The 22,038-nt window shown below is 39.2% G+C and overlaps 1 protein-coding gene and 1 long non-coding RNA gene across 3 annotated transcripts; one reads left to right on the top strand and one right to left on the bottom strand.

Annotated features, from left to right (window-relative positions):
* LOC109842977 lies at positions 442-21,837 on the bottom strand. 2 transcript variants are annotated; one of them, XR_002247472.1, is made up of 4 exons: positions 21,638-21,837; positions 21,225-21,296; positions 21,001-21,112; positions 442-517 (listed from the first exon to the last, which is right to left on the bottom strand). It is a non-coding gene; the product is annotated as an uncharacterized LOC109842977 (long non-coding RNA). The 2 variants fall into 2 exon arrangements; XR_002247471.1 differs by lacking the exon at positions 442-517 and adding an exon at positions 1,412-1,452.
* Positions 7,291-11,897, top strand: LOC109842976. The gene is made up of 4 exons (XM_020411894.1): positions 7,291-7,525; positions 7,642-7,748; positions 10,934-11,038; positions 11,125-11,897. Exons 1-4 carry the CDS (start codon positions 7,493-7,495, stop codon positions 11,570-11,572), a joined length of 693 nt encoding a protein of 230 aa, XP_020267483.1. The 5' UTR covers positions 7,291-7,492; the 3' UTR covers positions 11,573-11,897.

Below are 22,038 nucleotides of genomic sequence, written 5' to 3' on the forward strand. Positions count from 1 at the left end.
GAGTCGGTACCACCTCCTGGCATCCTTCAGGGTGTAGGATGCCAGTCTCTGCTTCTGGACTGAATCTACACCGAGTATATCGAGAATGTTGCCCACGTCCTCCTTCCACTTATGGGCTGCAAGAGGGTCTGGTGACCCCTGGAACTCTGGTGCCCTCATCTTCTGATACCTCTCCACTATACGGAGCCAAGCCTCCTGCTCTGTGGTCCTATCTGGGACTGCTAGAGGAATGGCTGCAGGCGCGACCTCTGGAGGTCTCTCTCTGACAGGGACGGCAGGTATCCCCTGCTGCTGAGCTACCGGCGGTGGAGGTGGCGGTGTCGGTGGTGCTATATGAGTCGTCACCAACTCCTCAATAGCTGTCATCCGAGCGATAAGAGGAGCCATGATGTCCACCAAATACTGAGGAGCCTGCTGCGGCTCGGGTGGAGTCTGCTGGGGCTCGGACTGAGCTGGCTGATGAGACTCTGCCTGGCTAGCCCTCCTGGTACGGGGTCTACCTCGTCCTGCCATCTCTCTGATCATAAGAAAATAAGAGTTTATGAGTCAAAATAAACTTCTATAAGTAGCGTATCACAATACATTCTTCACAACATATAGTATTTGCACAAATACTTTAAACTTATACAAAAATAGTTGTCAAAAAAAAAGGGTCTACCTCGTCCTGCCATCTCTCTGATCATAAGAAAATAAGAGTTTATGAGTCAAAATAAACTTCTATAAGTAGCGTATCACAATACATTCTTCACAACATATAGTATTTGCACAAATACTTTAAACTTATACAAAAATAGTTGTCATAAAAAAAAATTCTCAAATTATGAGATATACGCATATATCGTCCTCACTCATACTAGGAAATCCTTACGGACTCTATACATGAAACACTTGTTTAAAAAAAACTTCTTGGATAGCCATGAGAACTTAGATCAATGGGGTATTTATAGCCTCTCAAAACCTCAGCCAAAAGCCCAATAGAAATGACCAAAAAACTGTGATGCCCCTGGGTTCACACAAGGCTGCAGTCCAAGGTGAAACCAAGAATGTCAAACCTGCTATGCACCACACCGTGCAATAACATGTTTCACCATCACAATTAACATCTATCTAGTAGAATCAACAACTGGTGTAGGTACAAAACAGGTGAGAGGTAATGTAAGGAATACTGATGAAATAATAATAGTCACTTAAATATCTAATCATCCAACCATACAGAAATACATAGTCAAGATCTGAGTAGATAAACTGAAATACTCAACAAGTCTCAAATACAAACATCTGACGATAAGGATATAAGGCTCACAGCCTTTACAACTTCTAGAATAATACCCTCAAATGTTTAACCTCACTACAGTGGAGCCCAAAGAAAAATAATACATAACTAGAAAGCAAAGCTGGACACTAATGTGGTCCGCTATCAACCTGCGGCTCTTCGTGCTCCTGGCTCGTGACCTGAAAGGGGGAGGGACAACGAGCGTCAAAGCGCTAGCGAGTAACATCACAACCAACCCCAAGGGAACAGGGCTCGTTGTATATAAGAAAATACAGATAATATATATTAGATCTAGAATCATTAATCCTACTAAAGATGGTTTTAGTATTTAGAAATTTACAACACGAGCATAGGTACGTCGAGCGAAATAATCCAAACAAGGAAACCCTCATGTATATACCTTGTATCTCAAATTGTAAATCTCTAAACACCAAACCCGAGGTTCTAGTACAGAAACAATAATAAAAGAAATACAGCTATTCTCAGAACAATATACAGTGCCATACCATAGCTAACATGAATATCATGTTATTACTTACATAAGTGTCATGTCAACATCATGTCGTGAAATTCTGTGAAGAGGTCATGTGCAGGGTTAAGGACCTTGTCCAAATCAGGAAAACTATCTACATCGTAGTTTCCAACTCATAGAATAAGTGTCAAATGTCCAACACGAGGACTGGAATGAATTTATAGTCCATCACGAGGACTTCCATGGATTATAGTCCAACACGAGGACTGTGAAACTGTGAAACATGTCGCGGTGATATATAGTGAAATCTAAATTACATCACTTCATAATCATATCAGTGTATATATTCACAATTGGTACCCTCAGGTCATCCATCATGCCTGGGTACATAGTAGGACTAAATACCAATGTCAGATAGTCCAGACAGACTCCCAAACATGAATGAAATGTACAAAAATACCCAAAACCAGGAAAATACCACAGACAGAGCGTCGGTCGACCGAGTCGGTCGACCGATCTCTGATACGAGCCTGGCGGTCGGCCGAAATAATGTCACGGTCGACCGAAATAATCGGCGGTCGACCGAAATGACGACGCGATCGACCGAAATAACGGGCGGTCGACCGAAAACTCAAAACGAGCTCAGCGGTCGACCGCGTCGGTCGACCGCCGAGCGGACAGAAACCCAAATCTGGGTTTCTGTCAGCTCGAAACCTGAAACGAAAATTTTGCAAATCTCTACGATAACAAGAGTTCTAAGGTTAAAAATCATACTGAACATAAACAACAACTCTCAGGCTTGAAATCTATCCTTCCAATATTATAAAAACATGAGAAACAATTTCCAAATCGTTTAAATGACAGTAAAAATGATTTAGTTCTTGTTTAGGCAAAATTTCAGATCTAGATCGTCATCAAACAGGTATTGGGTGAGTTTTTATAAACAAAAACCTCTGATTCATACTATTATACCATAGCTAATTCGTTTCTTAACAAAAATACTATTTTGGCTCATCCAAAACTCATAAAATCCAAAATAAAGATCATGGAAAACAGGGGTGAGGGATTTGGCGAGATGATACTCGCCTTGGGTGATGACGAACGTTCTGGAGATGATTCTCTTGAGATCCAATCTGCTGAAATCCCCTGGAACTCCTCCAAACTCCTCAAAGATCACCAGTGACGGCTAGGGTTTTGAGAGGGGAGAGAAAAAGGGGCTAGGGTTTTACGTTTGAAAACAACCTGGATAACTCTCTGATCGCTGATCGGTCGACCGTACCGGTCGACCGCCACGGTCGACCGCGTCGGTCGATCGCTCAGCACAAAAATGCCTTTTGCATGCATTTCACCTGCTGGACTTATATCACTCGATATCTCTCATATATAAACACATGTTGGGTTCCCAAACCCTGGTAAAATATATACATCATATATATGTATGGTTATTTATCACCAAAGAAAGATTTATTACTATTAATCACATCCTTTCATTATAAAATTTCGGGGTTTTACAGTTCTACATCGTTCACTGGTTTTCGCACAACTTGCGGAGGGAAGAGCTTCACCGTGCAGCTATACTATTAATGGCCACGAGTACAATATGAGATACTATCTTGCGGACGGGATTTACCCAGAGTGGTCCACATTAGCACCGTGAGAAAACAAGCATAAGTACTTTGCTCAACAATAAGAGAGCGCAAAAAAAGATGTTGAGCGAGCTTTTGGCGTGTTGCAAGCTTGATTTGCGATTGTTCGTGGACCAGGACGTTTCTGGCAACCTAGTGTGCTGAAAGACATCATGACAGCTTGATTTGCGATTGTTCGTGGACCAGGACGTTTCTGGCAACCTAGTGTGCTGAAAGACATCATGACAGCTTGCATCATAATGCATAATAGTGTGCTGAAAGACATCATGACAGCTTGCATCATAATGCATAACATGATCGTTGAAGATGAACGAGATCGTCAATTGGCCAACAACTTCGACTTTAATGATTCGATACCAGTCATTGAACCTTCTCATGTGCGAACGATGCCTCTAACTGAGTTCATCCAAAATCATCATCGGATCAGAAACACGCAAACACACAAATCACTAAAGAATGATTTGATCGAGCATCTGTGGCAGCTCAAGGGATCCTCGCCGAGGATTAAGTTTATTTATGTCTAATGTAATTTCAGCAAAAAAGTTCGAGTTGTTGTACTACGCCAATTTCATTTTTAATAAAGTAGTTGTTTTCATTAAATGCCAAAATTTTCAACTTCAAGTAGAATAATAAATCTAATACAAGATAATTAGGAAGAACTAATTAGGATGCGATGCGAGTACAATCATAAATCTAATACAAGATAATATATGATAATTAGGAAGAACCCTTACACATCCACCTCTCCAATATCTCTGCCTGACGCATTTCAAAGTATTGTCATTGAACTGAATTGAGTGTTGAGAGATCCATCTTCATGATATCGTCATCTTGTTTCTTCTGTTTTAGCTCCATTTTTTGATTGGTGGTTTGCTTTATCCATGCGAAAGCCTCTCCCATGATGGACTTAGCGGACTCAGAGTTTTTCACATTTTGTTTCCTCTTGAGCTTTGCCTCTTTCCTCCCTTCAGACCTTGTTATAACATCATCTGAGTTAGTGTTCAACTCGATGGGGGTCGCTGGTATAGAATTGTTTGGTGAGGAATCAGAGTTTGTAGTTCTTCTTGGCTGTGATCGAATCTTATTGTAAGTTTCCATTTGTTAGATCCACTTTTGATGATGACGCAACTCAACCCAGCAATGGTCAAACACGAATGGTTTACCATAAAGAGATTGGTATAATTCTTTTACTTCTGTAGTCTACACAAGAGTTAAATTTAGAATAATCAAACATAATTAATCATATATATTCCTCTCTTCATTGCTATGTTGTTCACATAAAAACATATAAGTTTAATATTTACATGGTCAATAATTCTTATACCAGATCTTTGTCTTCCTTCAATCTGAGCAACGCACCTGCAGAACTTGTTAACGGACAGTTGAATCGTTGACCAACGATGCATCATGTGGTTTGGTGTGCGGCTCGTTGGATTGGTGGAGTATTGGATAAAGTAGTCGTTATCTTTGTGCCAAAACTTATCTTTGTGTTACCCCGTACCTTGGATGGCGTCTTGGCTCGTGTTCAGCCAAGCAGACACAATAAGCTTATCCTCGTGGGCAGTCCAATTTTCGGACCACGTGTAAGCCTTCTTCTTCTTTGTACTCGGTGTTTCTTAGTATGGCACTTGTTGTGTTGACGATTGCGAGAACTCGATGGGGTGACCTTCTTCTATGACGTCTGTATAGAACGACGGGCATAAGGTCGATCATTCACCGTTAAGGAGTTGCGAATAAAAGTTTTGGGAGGGATCCATGAGATTTGTAATTTGATAGGAAAATATAGAGTTTTTTTATGAGAGAATTGTGTGGAATGATTTGTGTAGTGAATTGAGAATTTATAGAATTTTTTTACTGTTTATGCCAATTTTTTATATCTCAACGGCTAAAATTTTCAACTCAACGGTTCATTTTTAACTCAACGGCTCTAATAATTATTCCGCTCCTACGCCTCCTATGGAATCGGGTATTATTTCATTATTATATTTATTATTTTGATGAGTATCAGCTCAAACAACGCACCCAATTAAAAAACAAAAGAGACGGCTGTGATCGATCTTCATCCTCTCCCTCGACAGACCCAACCCCACCCCAATTAAAAAAAAACAACGTACCTAACCCCAAACCCTCTCCCGCAACCTCCGCCGCCGATCTTCCTTCTGCTAATGCCATCAAATCCAGAGGGGGAAGGTCTTCATCCTCTCCCTTGACGGCGGCAACGGCGTCGGCATGCGGGGCATCCTCCCCGGCAATGCCCTCTCCTACCTCTCGCGATCCCTCAAGTCCAAATCAGCCGACCCGAACGCCACCATCTCCGACTATAAAAATAGCTAAAGACTTGCTATTTTTATAGAAAAAAAAGAAGTAAAAAAGAAAACACCCCTAATGTTTCTAACTTTTAAGGAAAAGAAGTAAAAAAGAAAAAAAAAAAGAAAAAGAAAAAGAAAAAGAAAAGGAAAGAACAAAGAGGCTAGAGACTTGCTATTTTTATAGAAAACTTTTCTGTAAATTTCTTTTGAACCAAACACAGTTTATAGAAATCTATAGAAATTTTTTATTTATAGAAATGTCATTGTCAGGTATTTTCTATAAACTTTTCTATAAAAATAGCCAACCAAACACCCCCTAATGTTTCTAACTTTTAAGGAAAATAAGTAAAAAGGAAAAAAAAAAGAAAAAGAAAAAGAAAAGGAAAGAACAAAGAGGCTAGAGACTTGGAATTAATCAAGTAGTTTCCTTTTACGTTTCCTTTTTGGATTATTTTGATATAGCCCCTGAAATTATCAATAATTCCATATCAGTTACTCAAATATATAAAATTGTTAATTAGTCCCTCAAATCCTAGGGTTATTGCAATTTGGTCACTCAATGACTAAAATACCTTCAAATAATGTTTTTTTTGAAGGGTTTGCAAATTGGCACTCTAAAGTTTAACATTTTTTAACGTTATTATCCTAAAGTTTTTTGACACTTTTGTACTCCAAGGTTTACACATCCTTTGACTTTGCTACCTCAAAATCTTTTTTGACACTTTTATACCCTAAAGTTTAATTTTCATACCCTATAAGTCCCACAAATTTTAACTTTCATACACTATTAATCTAAACTTTCATACCCTATTAATTAATCTTTCATACTCTATAAGTCCCACAAATTTAAACTTCCATACCCTATTAATTAAACTTTCATACCCTATAAGTCATACAAATTTTAACTTTGATACCTTAAAGTTTACACATTTTTTTAACTTTGATACATTGAAGTTTAGGATATCGAAGTTCCAAAAACAAGACTTTGCAGTATCAAAGTTAAAAAGTTTGGGATATCAATGTGCCAAAAACAAAACTTTGCAGTATCAAAGTTAAAAAGTTATAAACCTTATCGTTAAAAAATATTAGAAACAAACTTTAAAGTATCAAAGTTAAAAAAGGAATCAATGTGTCAAGAAACTTTGAGGTATTAAAGTAAAAAAAGTGTAATTTCATAGTACCAAAAGTATAATTATCCCTTTCTTTGAACAAGATAGTTTAAAAGAAATATCATCAAAAAGGGGTATTTTGATTGTTAAGGGACCAACTTGCAAGAACCCTTAGGATTTGAGGGACTAAGGAGCAATTATTGAGATTTGAGGTAATAATATGAAATTATTAAAGATTTGAGGGACTGATATCTAAATAGCCCTTCATTTTCGAACTCATTTCTCAAAATCATAGACAAATCGAGAAAGAAAACGTATGATAAGCTAATAACTATATATATTATAAATACACTCCCCTTTCTTTGATAATATACTCTTCTATTTTAATCCCATTCACTGAGAGAAAGGGAGGTCAGATATACAAAAGGAGAGTGGGTTTATAAATACGCGCACATAACGCAATCTCCGTCTACCTTTATTCTTATTTTATTCCCGAATAATTAAAGATCGCATCTTTTTTATTCCATTTTCACTCTTACAATTTCCCCCAATTTTCTTCTTTATCTTCTCTCTCGATCCTCTCGTTGACGGTCGAGAGGAAACTGTGATTTATTCTCTCTCTCTCTCTCCTCTCCCTCTCTTTCTCTCTCCTCCCGCCCTGCACAAACTAAGCGCGAGCCCTGATGGAGCCCTCGCCGGCGATCGCCCCAATTGAGGTAAGCGATCCTTGATCTTGATTTGATCTATGCGATTTCTTTAGGGTCTGCCTGATTTCTAGGGTTTCATTGATTTTGGGATCTTTTGTGATTTTTGGGGTTTTCTTCTTGGACAGGAGAATGGTGAGGGGACGGCTGAGGCGTACGGTGCCTGTGCAATTTGCTTGGAGAGGATCTTGATTCACGAGGCTGCCCTTGTGAAAGGTTGCGAGCACGCTTACTGGTTTGTTCTACGACTTACTTCATTTATTTTGCGTTGTTTTTTTTTATCGTGTTTATTGTGGATTCACAGATGTTAGGGTTGGTTATGTGTTCTTGTTTTGGGGTGAGGAAAGGGGTGTTGATAATTTGGAGGTGATTTGAGTGCTTGGTTAAGCTGGGTGGTCTAGATTATGATCATGGATTGCTGCAAATGGGTTCTTGGAAGTAATATTAATGCATGTATGGGTCGTTGGTTTTATGGTGTTTAGTGTTGTTTGCAAAATGCAAATTTCAGTGTCTAGTTATGATGCGGAGAAAAGGATGTTGATTAACTTGAAGGTTTGAGGTTTAGGTAGTTTCGGGTCTAGATTATGATCGTGGTTTCATGCAAATGTGTTATCGGAAGTAGAATGCTGCATGTATAGTTTAGTTTATTTGATCATATTTAGTTGTTTCTATTCAAATTTATAGTGTGTAGTTATGATGCCTGTTTGTATATATGTACTGAGCATACTGGGTTAGTGATTAGTTGCTTAAAGAAGCTTATGATATATAGGGGTTATAAATAAATGAATTCCTGTCCATCTATGTGTTCATTGTGGATTCATAGATGTGAGATTTGGTTAAATGTTCTTGTTTTTTTGGAATGATAGTGTGATGAAAGGGTAGTCTGAGGTATAGGGTTAGTTTGTGATTCTGGGTTAGGATCATGGATTGGTGCAAATGGGCTCTTGGAAGTACGATGGATTCTTGTTTAGTTTGGTTTTTTTGACTGTATTTAGTTGTTTGGTATTTGGACTTTTAGTTTCTGTGATGCCTATTTGTATATATGTATTGATGATATTGGTTTGAGGTTGACTAGGTGCTAATGGAAGTGAAGGAGATGTGTCGGTGTGTGTGTTTGACAGAGACAAACCGATGAAACCTGTGACAGTTCTAAATAAAACTAGTCCTTATGATCTCAAAAATTGATTTGCATTAATGGAAAGCAATTGAAATTCTATGTAGGGGTCCAAATCGGGCGCTCTAGATGTTGTTTGAGGCCAAGGTTGTAAAAAGCGGCAAATAGCGCCGCTATCGCGGCGCTAATTGCAGTCGCGGTGCTACACCGCGACGCTTAAGGGGATGGCGGCAAGATTTGGCGGAGAAAACCGCTAAGCACTCGAAACGCGCGTAATAGCGGCGCTTAAAAGCGCTAAACCCGCTACATGATATCTTAAATCTTCCCCGAACCCGACCCGAATCCGACCCGAACTAAATAAACAAAAACCCATCTCTTCCCAAATCCCGTCCCGATTTAGTTCTGTGCCCTACCCGCCTGCGACTCCTTCGACTTTGATTGACTTCTTCCAGCGCTGCCTCCAGTCGACGCCGCCTCCGGTCGATGCCCCCTCCGGTCGACGTCGATGGGGTCTGAAGCTTTGGTGGGTCGGCAAGCTGAGGCGCAGTCGAGGGAGAGGAAGCGGAAGGAGGAGGAGGAGTATGAGAGGGAGTGGTCGAAGGCTGCGACGGCTGGAGGTGTCGGCGGCGGAGGAGGTGAAGATGTTGTCGTTGGCGGATGTGGTGGAACCGCATGAGGTTCGGAGGAGGGTCGGAGCCGAAAGAGGCAGCTCAGCCGCTGCTTTAGCCGGTTAGTGCTGTAAATCTTTATTTTTTTTCTTTTCTTTTCCACTGTCTCAAAGACAAAGGCCAGAGGAGAGAGCCTAGCCCTAGGGTCGGGTGGGTTTGAAATGGATTGGAGAGAGGAGGCAGAGTACTGGTATTGGGTATTTGTTTAGTTTATATATAGAGTTTGTTTTCAAAAGGTGGAGGAAGAAAAGTTTTTGTTATTTAATTAGGATTTGGGAGAATGAATGTCGTGACTCGTGAGTACTACTATTGGGGGAGAGGCAGAGCTGAGTTGTGATGAGTTGGCTGGCATTTGTGATGAGTTGATAACGGTATTTTTATTAAACAGGTATGTTTTTTCATTCTTTAATCTTTATAATTATAGTACTTAGTTAATATTATGTAATTATTACACATCTATTTCATGTTAGGCATCAAGTATGCATTTATAGAATTTTTAGATTTTTATATGATTTTTCTTATTATTTAGAATATTTAAATATAATTCTTTAATCTTTATAATTATAGTACTTTGTTAATATTATGTAATTATTACACATCTATTTCATGTTAGGCATCAAGTATGCATTTATAGAATTTTTAGATTTTTATATGATTTTTCTTATTATTTAGAATATTTAAATATATGTATATTTGACCGCTATTTGACCGTGCTCTATTTGCCGCTATTTCGCCGCAATAGCGCGCAATAGCCTTAGCGGTACCTCGCCGCGACGCGCCGCGATCCGCTATCAGCAACCTTGTTTGAGGCATATACATGTCCACCTTGTTCAAAAGCTCTGTCTATTCATAACCTGAATTGTGTTAAATTTTGCAATTTTCATGTCCATTATAGAAATGAATGGAAGGATAAGATTTATGTAGCCCACCCCTAAATTTTGGGAAAAGGCTTTGTTGTTGTTATTTGGGAATTTCATGTCCATACCTGGCCTGCATGTTATTATGGATGAATTGGGAACCTTAATAGTAGATTTAATATTAAATTAAAATTTCAAAACTAAATTCTTAATAACCTTAACAATCAACTATGTGTTTACATTAAATGTCTTTAAACAAAATTATGATTTCATGTACAAGTTAACAGATGAGGAGTTAGAACAAGCAGAGTAAGATATTAGGGTAAATAGTTGAAAATGATCATCTTTGCTACTTAGTTGGAGCCAAGGGTGTGGCAGACCAGTTAACTGGAGTTTATTTGGCAAGTTTACCCACACATCATCAAGAATTTAAAGGTGCAACAATATGGAATTTGGAGAGAATGAAATAAAGTAAAGGTTCTATGTCTTTCCGATTTTTATGAAAATTAAAGAAAATGCAAAATGATATGTTAGTTTCTTTATTTAACATTTGATAAATTATGGAAGAAGTTGAGGCGTTCAAATATGACAATTGGTGAGTATTAATTTTGTTCGTGGTTTAAGAAAAAAGTTGGAGAGAAGTTCAAGAAAGAGCTAGTTATCTATGGCATGTGATGTACTTATATTACTCCTTAAGCATTATGATCTGTATACAAAAAATTTATCTATCAAATACCTATCGCATTATGCTTACCTTGGTCCTGCATTCTGTATTACGCAGTGTGACATGCATCCTAAGATGGGCAACATACAAGCACAATCCTTCTTGCCCTCAGTGCAAGCATCCATTCAACTTCCTGAACGTCCATCGTTCACTTGATGGCTGGTAATCTAACAACTCCTACTTCTGACAATTCCTGTGCTCATTGATCTGTTTGTATGGCTGATATTTCTGATACTCATCAATACCAGCATTCATGACTACATGTTCGAGGAGAGTGTTTGCCTCCTCCTAAGGGCTACTTGGTTCATTCCTCTAGCAGTAGAAGCCCATAACGATATAGCAGACGAACCTGATGACTTCTACCAGTACGATTATGAGGGTGAGGTCGATGATGATGACCTTGATGGGGGTTTTTATAATTCACCAACCATTAGAATTGGTAACAGACGGTGGGGCGATAACGGTTATGTGAGGGCTGGGAGGAAAGAGGCACGCCCCGTGAATCGTCAACAGGCATTTGGTAGTGAGTCTGATGCTAGTTCATCTCGATGCCCAAAGAAGAAAGAGGCATCTCCAAAGGAAAAGGAGTCTATAGGAGTAGGACGTCGAGCAAAGAGAGCGCTGAAGCGTGAAGCTGCAGATAAAGCAGCTGCAGCGAAGCACGAGAAGCACCTTGAGAGGTTCGGAAGGAAGTAGTTTTGCTGTAATTCTCTCTGTACACCTCTACCTTTGTACAGCATTTAGTTTCTTGTGAAAACAGTGGTAACTACAGAGTTTGTGTTAGGGATTAGGATTTTCTGCTGTCTTGAATCTTTTTATGATTTGGCAAGTGATGTTTGCCTTAGTTCAGCTTGAATGCGAGTTGAGTGAATCATCAGCTGTAGCTTATTATACCTGTTCTCCGTCATATTTTACAATAATACATCACTGGTTACATCCTTAGTCCGTTGGTGGATTATGATATGTATGATTAACTTAAATCAATTGACCAATATATGCATCAGCTCTTTTTTTTGGAAGCTGTATCAGTATTATGTATGTACTTGACTTGATACTAATGTGCACGAGTATTCACGAGATTATTGTTAATATTTCTGTATGAATGAACAATGTACCTAGTGTTTAAGTATACATCCTATGAAGGCGGCCCAGTAGGTCACATGACAAAGCCGTGTTGCCCGTGTTGCTCCCTCGTGGGGGGTTTGGGTTCGACTCTGGCTCAATAAAAAAAAGTATACATTTTATGAGTTTACTGTGAATTTGTTTTGCATACAGGTTTAATTTTGATATTGTGTTTATGAATTAGTCTTCTAACATTGATTTATAAGCAGTGGTCACCTGTGAAGGCAATAGTAAACGGTAATTACGGGTTACGGTCAGGTTGAGAATGCTTTACGTCTTGGATCTTTTGTGCTCTATAAGAAGTGATGGGCCCTTGGTTCGGCTGGATGCCAGTTAATAAATCATCACGTCTGTAGCTTATGATCCTTGTTCTCCAGACAGCAACAACAAAGTCTTTATCCTAAATGTTTGGAGTATGCTACATGAAATCTATTCTTCCATTCTGTTCTATTATGAATCATCTCCTCTTTTAAGTTAATCATTATTATCTCCTCCTTAATTATTTCCAATCAAGTTCTTTTAATCAATCTTTATATCTCTTTGCCCTATTAGCTATAATATTATCTTTTCTTAACCGGTGCATGCAGAGGTCTACGTTGTACGTGCCCAAATCACCTTAGTCGATTATCTCTTATTTTATCCTTACTAAGAGCAACTTCTAATTGACTACTGATGCACTTTTTTTTTGAATATATCTTTTAGAGTATACCCTCAAGACCATTGTAACATTCTCATTTTGCTATACTCATTTTTTGCCTATGTTGCTGTTTAATTGCCCAACATTCTGATTCATAAAACATTGTTAGTCTTATAACTTTGCCAATGTTGTGTTTTATTTTGCTGCGGGTACTGCCTGTCCTAAGTCGGGATAAAGAAGGAAAGTAGCGTCAAGGAGCCAGCATCCAACGTAAAACATAGTCGGATCCACATGACATGAATCCTTGTTCTTCAGACAATTTTCTACAAATAATACATCAATGTTACATCTGTATGTTGAGCTAGGATTGGAGGGGTGCAAGGGGGGTGGGATGGGTTAGGGCTAAGGTATATTTGCTTCTCCTTAATTGAAGTCATGTTGTTGTTTTTTTCTCTGTTGGGCGATGATAACTCTTTCTCTTAGATTAACTAGAAAAAAATGCTTTCTATGTACTAGACCACTGTGACAATTGAGGGATAATTCCGTTTTGAGTATAAGGGTTCTAAGTTTTAATATTTTATTTTATTTTATTTTATTTTTTGAATACTAATTGGCTCACTCAACATGATATAGGGCTTTTACCTGTATTAACCTTTCACCGATCGTCTTTTTTCCGTGTTTGTACATTATTTATAATTTGTGGTTATTGCCTATAAACCCAAAGTTTCTCCAATTTACCAAAAAGCCCATCTAGCTCTCTCTGTTGCACTAAACCCAATATACAATGTTTATTTACCTTTAAACCGGAAGTATATAATACAAAATGTGCAGCCATCTACATCTACTCTTCTATACCCATAGGAGGGCCCAAAGATTCACTATTCACGCTACAACAAATAACTGTAGCATTATTACTGTAGCTATATCACTGTAGAACAGACGAGATACCGCAACATTTTCAAAAAAGATCACTGTAGCATTTTAAAAAGAAAAACTGTAGCGGAAATAAAAAAAAAGTCATGCTTTGCACGGGTGCACACTAGTTAGGGTATATGGCTAAAAGCTAGAGGGTGTGCAACTAAATAACGTACGGTATGTAGCTACATATAGATGTGTCCAAAAAGCCCACCGGCCCGGGCTCGGAAACCCGGGCCAAGTCTGGGCTCCGGGCCGGCTCTTTGGTGCCCGGCCCGGGCCCGGGCCGGCTCTTTGGTGCCCGGCCCGGGCCCGGCCCGGCCCGGAATAGTGAATTTTTTTATTTTTTTATATGTATTATATATGTATAATATATGTATATATAATATATTTTTATATATGTATAATATATGTATATATATATAATATATGTATATATAATATATTTTTATATATGTATAATATGTCGTATATATATACTCTCTCTTAGTATATAAGTATATATAAGTATACTCTCTCTTATATAAGTATATATATGTATAAGTATATATAAGTATACTTTCTCTTATATAAGTATATATAAGAATACTCTCTCTTATATATGTATAATGTATGCATGTATGTATATATATACTCTCTCTTATATATGTATACTCTCTCTTATATAATATATTTCTATATATGTATAATATGTCATATGTGTATGTATATATATACTCTCTCTTAGCATATAAGTATATATAAGTATACTCTCTCTTATGTAAGTATATATATGTATAAGTATATATAAGTATACTTTCTTTGAAGGGGGCTGATCATTTTGAGCACTTCAGAGCAGAGAAAGAGCAGAGTTCTTGAGTTTCTGGCAACTCCTTGATATTCAGGCTTTGACTTGATTTCAAGAAGAACGACTATCTTACCTTGATAAGATATCGTTTCAAGTTCTCACTTCGATAAACGAAGTCAGAATCATAAACCCCTCACGATTCGATCAGAATCTGTGATTTGGTGGTCCACGGGCTAACGCACCCCCGGCACAGGCAAAGATCCCACGCAAGCAGTGATCCAAACAACGATCCTGCGTTTGTTTCCCAAGAGTTGTAATTTTCATTTTGTTGTGTAAAAGAAGTCTTATAAAAAGGCTATCTCTTTTTGAATTTATTGTAATCGACTGAAGATATAATGAATTCCATGACAAAACCAACTTTTGACGCAAACAAGCTGGCGACCACAGTGGGAGCCAACGGTCTCGCTGCCGAGACCGTCGTGTCGCAACCAATCATCAAGATCCCGGTTGAATCAACGGTCGAGTACGAATTCGACCAAGCGAAGTTTGAGGAGTATTTGTCATCCTCATCCTCAAAGTCTTCCTCGCCTCACAAATGCAGGAAGATTTTATCTTCTAAGAAGGTTTGCAAGTTTTCGACTCCGTCGAACGCTACAGATGAAGACTCTCGCTTGATTGTTGCTGAGGATTCCACTCGCAACCTCTCTGCTCATAATGACTCTTCTTCAATTAAGGAGTCATTAAATCAAAGCCCGCCGGCACTGACGAAAAGAACTCGTCAGAGACGACGCCAACGTCACGCTCGTCAATTGGCTAAGGCATTGGAACAAACCGACGGGGTTCGTTATCATGCGGACTTAGAGTCGAGGAGACATCGAGTGGTTCAGTTGTCTCAACAACCAATCACTCGTATCTCTGCCAAACTCACGACGGAGGAATGGACTATTGTCAAAAAGACTCGTTCGACCCTCAAAGAACGCATACAAAAACATCGTGCAAACGCTGCTCTTGCCCGTGCTCTCTCACAACAAAGACGAGAAAGGGAGAAGGAAACGGTGACCAAAGAACCACCGAAACTCCGCCAAGTTTGGATTCCAAAGTCTGGACTTATGCAAATTCAGCATTCGGAGCCCGTTAAGACTCCATACCCGCAAGGGGGGTGGTTTTAAACGTGCGACTCCTGACATAACCTTGGATCGCTCAAAGGCAACAATAATTTATCCTGAGAATGCCAACAAGGCTTTACACCCACAGAAGAAGACGCATTCACCAAATGATATCGTCATACCTGGGAGGTCATGCCAACAGACAATACGATTTTTTGGCAATCATACCGATGAATCGTATTATCAAGTTGGGGTTGTGAATAATTTTCGAAAGAGAGTTATTCGAGAAATAAACTCTTATTGTTCCTGTGCGCGACTCGTTAAAGCAGCATTATCAGAATGTAACTGTTTTAAACGAGAAGCCATCTCACGAAGAGTCTCTGTATTGTCAAAGCCTAAGCCGAGACATTTCCGCAAGAGAAAATCATTATTCTGCAATCGCTTCTGATGATACAATGTCTAGCACAGGACAAATCAGAGAAGTATTCACAATCACTGCTGATCAGTTCACTCAAATACTTCAGGAAGCTCTAGCCAAACAACGTGAAGAAATTAGAGCTGAAGTGAAGACAGAAATGAAGTTGGCTATCCAACAAATGAGAGAACTGTTAACTCAACAGCCTCAACCTCCTGAGTCCAATCAGCGATTTGAATCCAGCCACCACACTCGGAATGTTGTAGATGACAGTGATCCAGAGGTGGATGAAGTCATCTTGGCTGATACACCTCCTAATGGCAATAACGCTGGGGGTGGTTTAACGGATCCTCCCAATAACGATATTGGGGGTGGTTCAATAGCACCTCTCAAAAGGGGTGGCCTAACTCATTCTCCTCAACGCCCTTCGAATGAAGAAAGAGACGATAACGAGAAAATGCAAAAGCTTGAAGACAAAATCAATGCTTTGATGACGGCTCAAGAAGTTAAGAAGACGGGTATTCCATGTCCCTATCCAAGGGAATGGGATTCAATACCATATCCGACAAAGTTCAATCTGATTAACTTCACACCGTTTGAGGGGAAGAGTTCGCCGATTCAGCACTTGATTTATTTCAAGTCTCATTTGGGCATGATCTCTGGAAACGAGGCTTTAATGGTCCGGTCATTCGTTGGCACCCTTCGTGGGCCCGCTTTTGATTGGTACCAACGGCTCAAGCCAGGGAGCATCAATTGCTGGGATGATATGGAAAGTTTGTTCCTCAGCAACTTCTTCGATGATGATACCGAAGTGTCAGTCGGAACCCTTTTTGATGAGAAGCAAAAAGACGGAGAGTCAGTCGACGATTTTGTCAAGCGCTTCCGTGGCAAAGCAATGAGTTGCAGAGATCCTATTACAGAGGAGTTCATCCTGCAAACATGCCACAATAACCTCTCCATCGATGTCCTGGAAGCCCTGGGGGTCGTACCATCCAAAACTTAGAAAGAGTTAAAATTACGTGGCGAACAAGCTGAACACTTTCTTAAAAGAAAGAAAGTTGAGAGAGGTCAACCGACGACATCAACAATTCCTGTGAACGCAACTCTCGATCCGAGGTTCCAAAAGGAGTATTCTTTCGAAGATGATGAAGCTCCAGCCATATTGGAATATCTTCTCGCCAATGATAAAATCGAGCTACCGCCTATTAAAGATCAGAAGGGTGCTAAGATGATTACAGATCCAAACTACTGTGCATACCACAGAAGGGTTCTTCATCCCACCGAAATTTGCTTCGGACTCAAAAACAGAATCCATGCCTTAATTGACTCCGACGTCATAACGGCGAAAGAAGTCGAGTAAAGACGACCATATTACTCCATTGGGTACACGAGTATAAACTGTATTCCCTGACTCCGATGAGTATACGAGTATAAACTGATTCTCCATCTTACTCCAAAGAGTATATGAGTATAAACTGCTTCTCGGTCATCCAACTAAGTTCAATGTTAAACCCGGTTTCGCAAAGGAAGCTGGGGGTGGATGATTTATGTAACAGGAAGTTCCTGGAGAATCTTATATTCTTAAGGATAACCCGAACATACGACTGAGGATAACGTACTCCTCGTTACACCCAGTTTTACAAAGAAAGCTGGGGGTGGATAATTCATGTAACGGGAAGTTCCCGAAAGAATGCTATATGTAATTTTCTTAGGGATAACCCGATCATTACAAACAAAATGATAAACACTACATCCCCACGGTGATTTTCGAATACTCTTTTGCTGAGATGAGGTTCGATCACTTCGTTGAATCAATCTTCCCTCACAAATTGAACGATCAAACCTTTAAACAGTTAGGATCGTCTCAAATTCCCATCTTGGTCAAACCTTTAAACAGTTAGGACCAAGGCCAAAATCCCCTCTCGATTCGTTCCATGAACGAGAGGTCCACAAATTGAACGATCAAACCTTTAAACAGTTAGGATCGTCTCAAATTCCCATCTTGGTCAAACCTTTAAACAGTTAGGACCAAGACCAAAATCCCCTCTCGATTCGTTCCATGAACGAGAGGTCCACAAATTGAACGATCAAACCTTTGAACAGTTAGGATCGTCTCAAATTCCCATCATGGTCAAACCTTTAAACGGTTAAGTCCAAAGCCAAAATCCCCTCTCGATTCCTTCAATGAAAGAGAGGTCCACAAATTGAACGATCAAACCTTTAAACAGTTAGGATCGTCTTAAAACCCCCACTTGGTCAAACCTTACTACAGTTAGGACCACAACCAAAATCTCCTTTCGATTCATTTTGCGAACGAAAGGTCCACTTTTGAATTGAATAATCAAACCTTATGACAGTTAGGATTATTCAAACCAATTCAGATTCTCTAAGCGGAGATCCCACTTTGAGTTTCTTTACCAGGAGATAGAATATAAAATTCTCCCTCTCCAATTCCGGGTTCATCTCTACCAACAAACAAGAGACCAGGAGATAGAATATAAAATTCTTCCTCTCCATCATCGGGTTCATCTCTACCAACAAAAAAGAGACCTGACTACTCAATCGGGTACACGAGTATAAACTGTTTTCCCTAACTCCAAAAAGTATAAGGGTATAAACTGTTTCTCCATCTCACTCCGAAAAGTATACGAGTATAAACTGCTCCTTAATACTCCAATAGGTACACGAATCTAAACTGTTTCCCTACCATCAACAGGAAGTTTCTGGAGAATATCAATCTGAATATTCTTAAGGATAACCTGACGAACTTTCGAGAGACAAATGAGCATCAATCTGGAAATACCAACTTCAACTCAAGATCTCAATAACGGTCGAGCGATAAACGCAGTGCCGGAGAAGTATTAGCTATTCTACAAAGAACTGAATAGACTAATGGATGAAGAGGTCAAGAGCCGAAGCTATTTTATGGACTCATCTCCACGATCTACTCAATCAAGCTCAATCAAGCATTGAAGGGATTGCAGATAAGATCTGTCTTATCCAAAGTATCCCAGACTCCTCTATAAAGGAATGAGTCTGGAATACTTTGGAGGGGGTATCTGTAGGCGTCAAAAAATGCTAATAGATATCCGAACATAGAAAAAGATCACTCAAAAGGATCTCATATTGAAAATCAAGGCAGGAATGAACTGTCTCGCCAGCGAGACAGGCTTTGCTGTCTCGCCAGCGAGACAGGCTTTGCTGTCTCGCCAGCGAGACAGGCTTTGCTGTCTCGCCAGCGAGACAGTGTTGAAATGGTCAAAACCGCCTTTGTAACTGCCCTACACGTGCCCATTAACTGCCAAAGGACGTGGGAAACGTCGTGGGCGAGAATCACGTTGATAACTACCAAAATAACGGAGTTTGAAACGTGGGAAGGCAGTTAAAACAAAAACTGCCTGACAGTTACTGTTTCTGAGACAGCGTTTACTGTCTCGCGGGCCGAGACAGCAAACACTGTCTCGCCCGCCGAGACAGCAAATGAGAGGGGCTGATCATTTTGAGCACTTCAGAGCAATCCAGAGCAGAGAGAGAGCAGAGTTCTTGAGCTTCGGCCACTCCTTGATATTCGAGCTTTGACTTGATTTCAAGAAGAACGACTATCTTACTTCGATAAGATATCGTTTCAAGTTCTCACTTCAATAAACGAAGTCAGAATCATAAACCCCTCACGATTCAATCAGAATCTGTGATTTGGTGGTCCACGAACCAAAGCGTTCCTGGCACAGGCAAAGATCTCACGCAAGCAGCGATCCAAACAACGATCTTGCGTTTGTTTCCCAAGAGTTGTAATTTTCATTTTGTTGTGTAAAAGAAGTCTTATAAAAAGGCTATCTCTTTTTGAATTTATTGTAATCGACTGAAGATATAATGAATTCCATGACAAAACCAACTTTTGACGCAAACAAGTATATATGTATATAGAAGTATACTCTCTCTTATATAAGTATATATAAGTATACACTCTCTTATATATGTATAATATATGTGTGTATATATATATATTCTCTCTCTCTTAGTATATATGTATATATAAGTATACTCACTCTTATATATGTATACTCCCTCTTTATATTAGTATACTCTCTCTTATATATGTATACTCCCTCTTATATAAGTATACTCTCTCTTATATATGTATAATATGTGTGTGTGTGTGTATACTCTCTTTCTTAGTATGTAAGTATAGTATATTACAACGGTTACTTCTTTCCCATTGGCTCAACGGGCAACAGCTACTTATGCGATTCTCTCTCTCTCAAGTTATAACTTATAAATATATACAATATATTTACATATAATATATGTATATATAATATATAGTTACGTAATAATTTGTAAGTATATACTAATACATAATTATATAAAATATAATAATGTCAAACTAATTTTTAGTATTTTTTAATAAAAAAAATAAAATTTAAAAAAACCTAGTTGGGATGTACTTATCTATTGTGATGCAATGAATTCCAAAACAAATTTATATTTGTAATTTGTAAATAATTTATTAATTATTAATAAAGAATTTATTTTTATAATTTTTTATTTGTAATTTATGTTATTTTAAGTGATTAATAAAATTATTGTTTTTTATTTATTTTTTTGTTTTTTTTGTATAATTTAAAATTTAAATAAAATTATAAAAAAATACCGGCCCGGCCCGGCCCGGGACACATCTACCTACATAATTAGGGTGCAAATTTACCGGCGTGTGAATGGACTCAACTCGAGTCACAAACAGCCCGTGAAATACCTCTAGATGAACCAGAGCTCACGAGATAAGGGTGAAACCAACGAACAAGAGCATAAAGAGTCCATAAAAGAACCCACCGAGACCGCGAGTCAACCTCAAGCCCCAGTCAAAGGCGTAGTACACCACGCTAGGGGTGAGCACGGTTCGGTTCGGGTCGGTTTTTACCAAAATTTGAACAACCGAAACCGAACCGCCTGTTATTCAGAACCGAACCGAACTGCTCTATGTCGGTTCGGTGCGGTTCGGTTCGGTTTGTCGGTTCAGTTATAAGTATAACATATGTAGTAAAAATGTTGTTGTTGATTAAGCTTTGTAGTATCATGAGCAGGTTATTGAAACTGAAAATTTTTAGCACACTAATATGCGTAAATATAACATATGTCAATTACCAGTTATTGAAATGACGAGTGAAGATGGTTATCTGAGCCTCTGTCGACCAACACCCACCGCACCAGATGTTACCAAAATCACATCTAATCCTCGAGAATTCAGTTCTTTGACCTGCAAATTAATCATCCGATCTTTACAACACAAACTTCCAAACTACTGAGAAGAACTTGCAAACAACTTAGCACTCAAGAATGAACTGCTGCTACTGAAAGCTCAACCTTACCTACTCGCAGAGAGATCCTAACCTCCCAAGCGCCAACCTTCCATTAATTCTAGTCACAACAGCAGTCCCTACCTGCAAAAATAAACAAACGGAAACATCTAGATTCAATGCATTTCTGCAACTATAGTTAATGGCATGATTTCACTGGTTACAAAGATCCAATCTTGACTCCAATCCCAATCGAGGAAGTTAACTTCAATCAAAAGACTGATTTCATAATGAATTTGGGTCTCAAATAGTATGAGTAGCTACAGACCAAAGCAAACAGCGTGAGATTCACTACTTAAGCATCAATTTTTGAATCGGCCAAGTTAACTTCCACTAAAATCAGTCAGCAAAGCGGGGTTTTAGCAGATCATAAGCGTAGAAGATGGAGCTGAAATTGTAGAGAGAGAGGGGAGAACGACACCAACTTTGATGACGATACGCTTGACGCCCTTGACGAAGGCCCGAGTGGAGTCCACTGCCGCCATGAGAGGGTGCTAAGCTTTATTCTGAAGACAAGTGCTGGAGTTGGAAAGAGAGGATTGAGGAAGAGGAAGTGAGAGAGACAGAGACAGAGAGTGAGAGATTCAGAGTGGCTGGCGGCTGGGAAATGGGAATGAGATTTTAGGGTTTGAATTGAGGGCCTGAGGCTTTGAGGGACGGGTCACGGATCGGGTTGAGGGTTAATGCGAATGGGTGTTGTGTATTCGGTCGGTTCGGGCGGTTCGGGTTGAAAAATTTTCAACCCGACCCGAACCGTCCTACAATTAAAACCGAACCGAACTGCTAATTTCGGTTCGGTTCGGTCGGTTTTTTCGGTTTAGACCGA

Source organism: Asparagus officinalis, chromosome 5 (assembly GCF_001876935.1).
Source record: "Asparagus officinalis chromosome 5, Aspof.V1, whole genome shotgun sequence".
Taxonomy (NCBI): Eukaryota; Viridiplantae; Streptophyta; class Magnoliopsida; order Asparagales; family Asparagaceae; genus Asparagus; species Asparagus officinalis.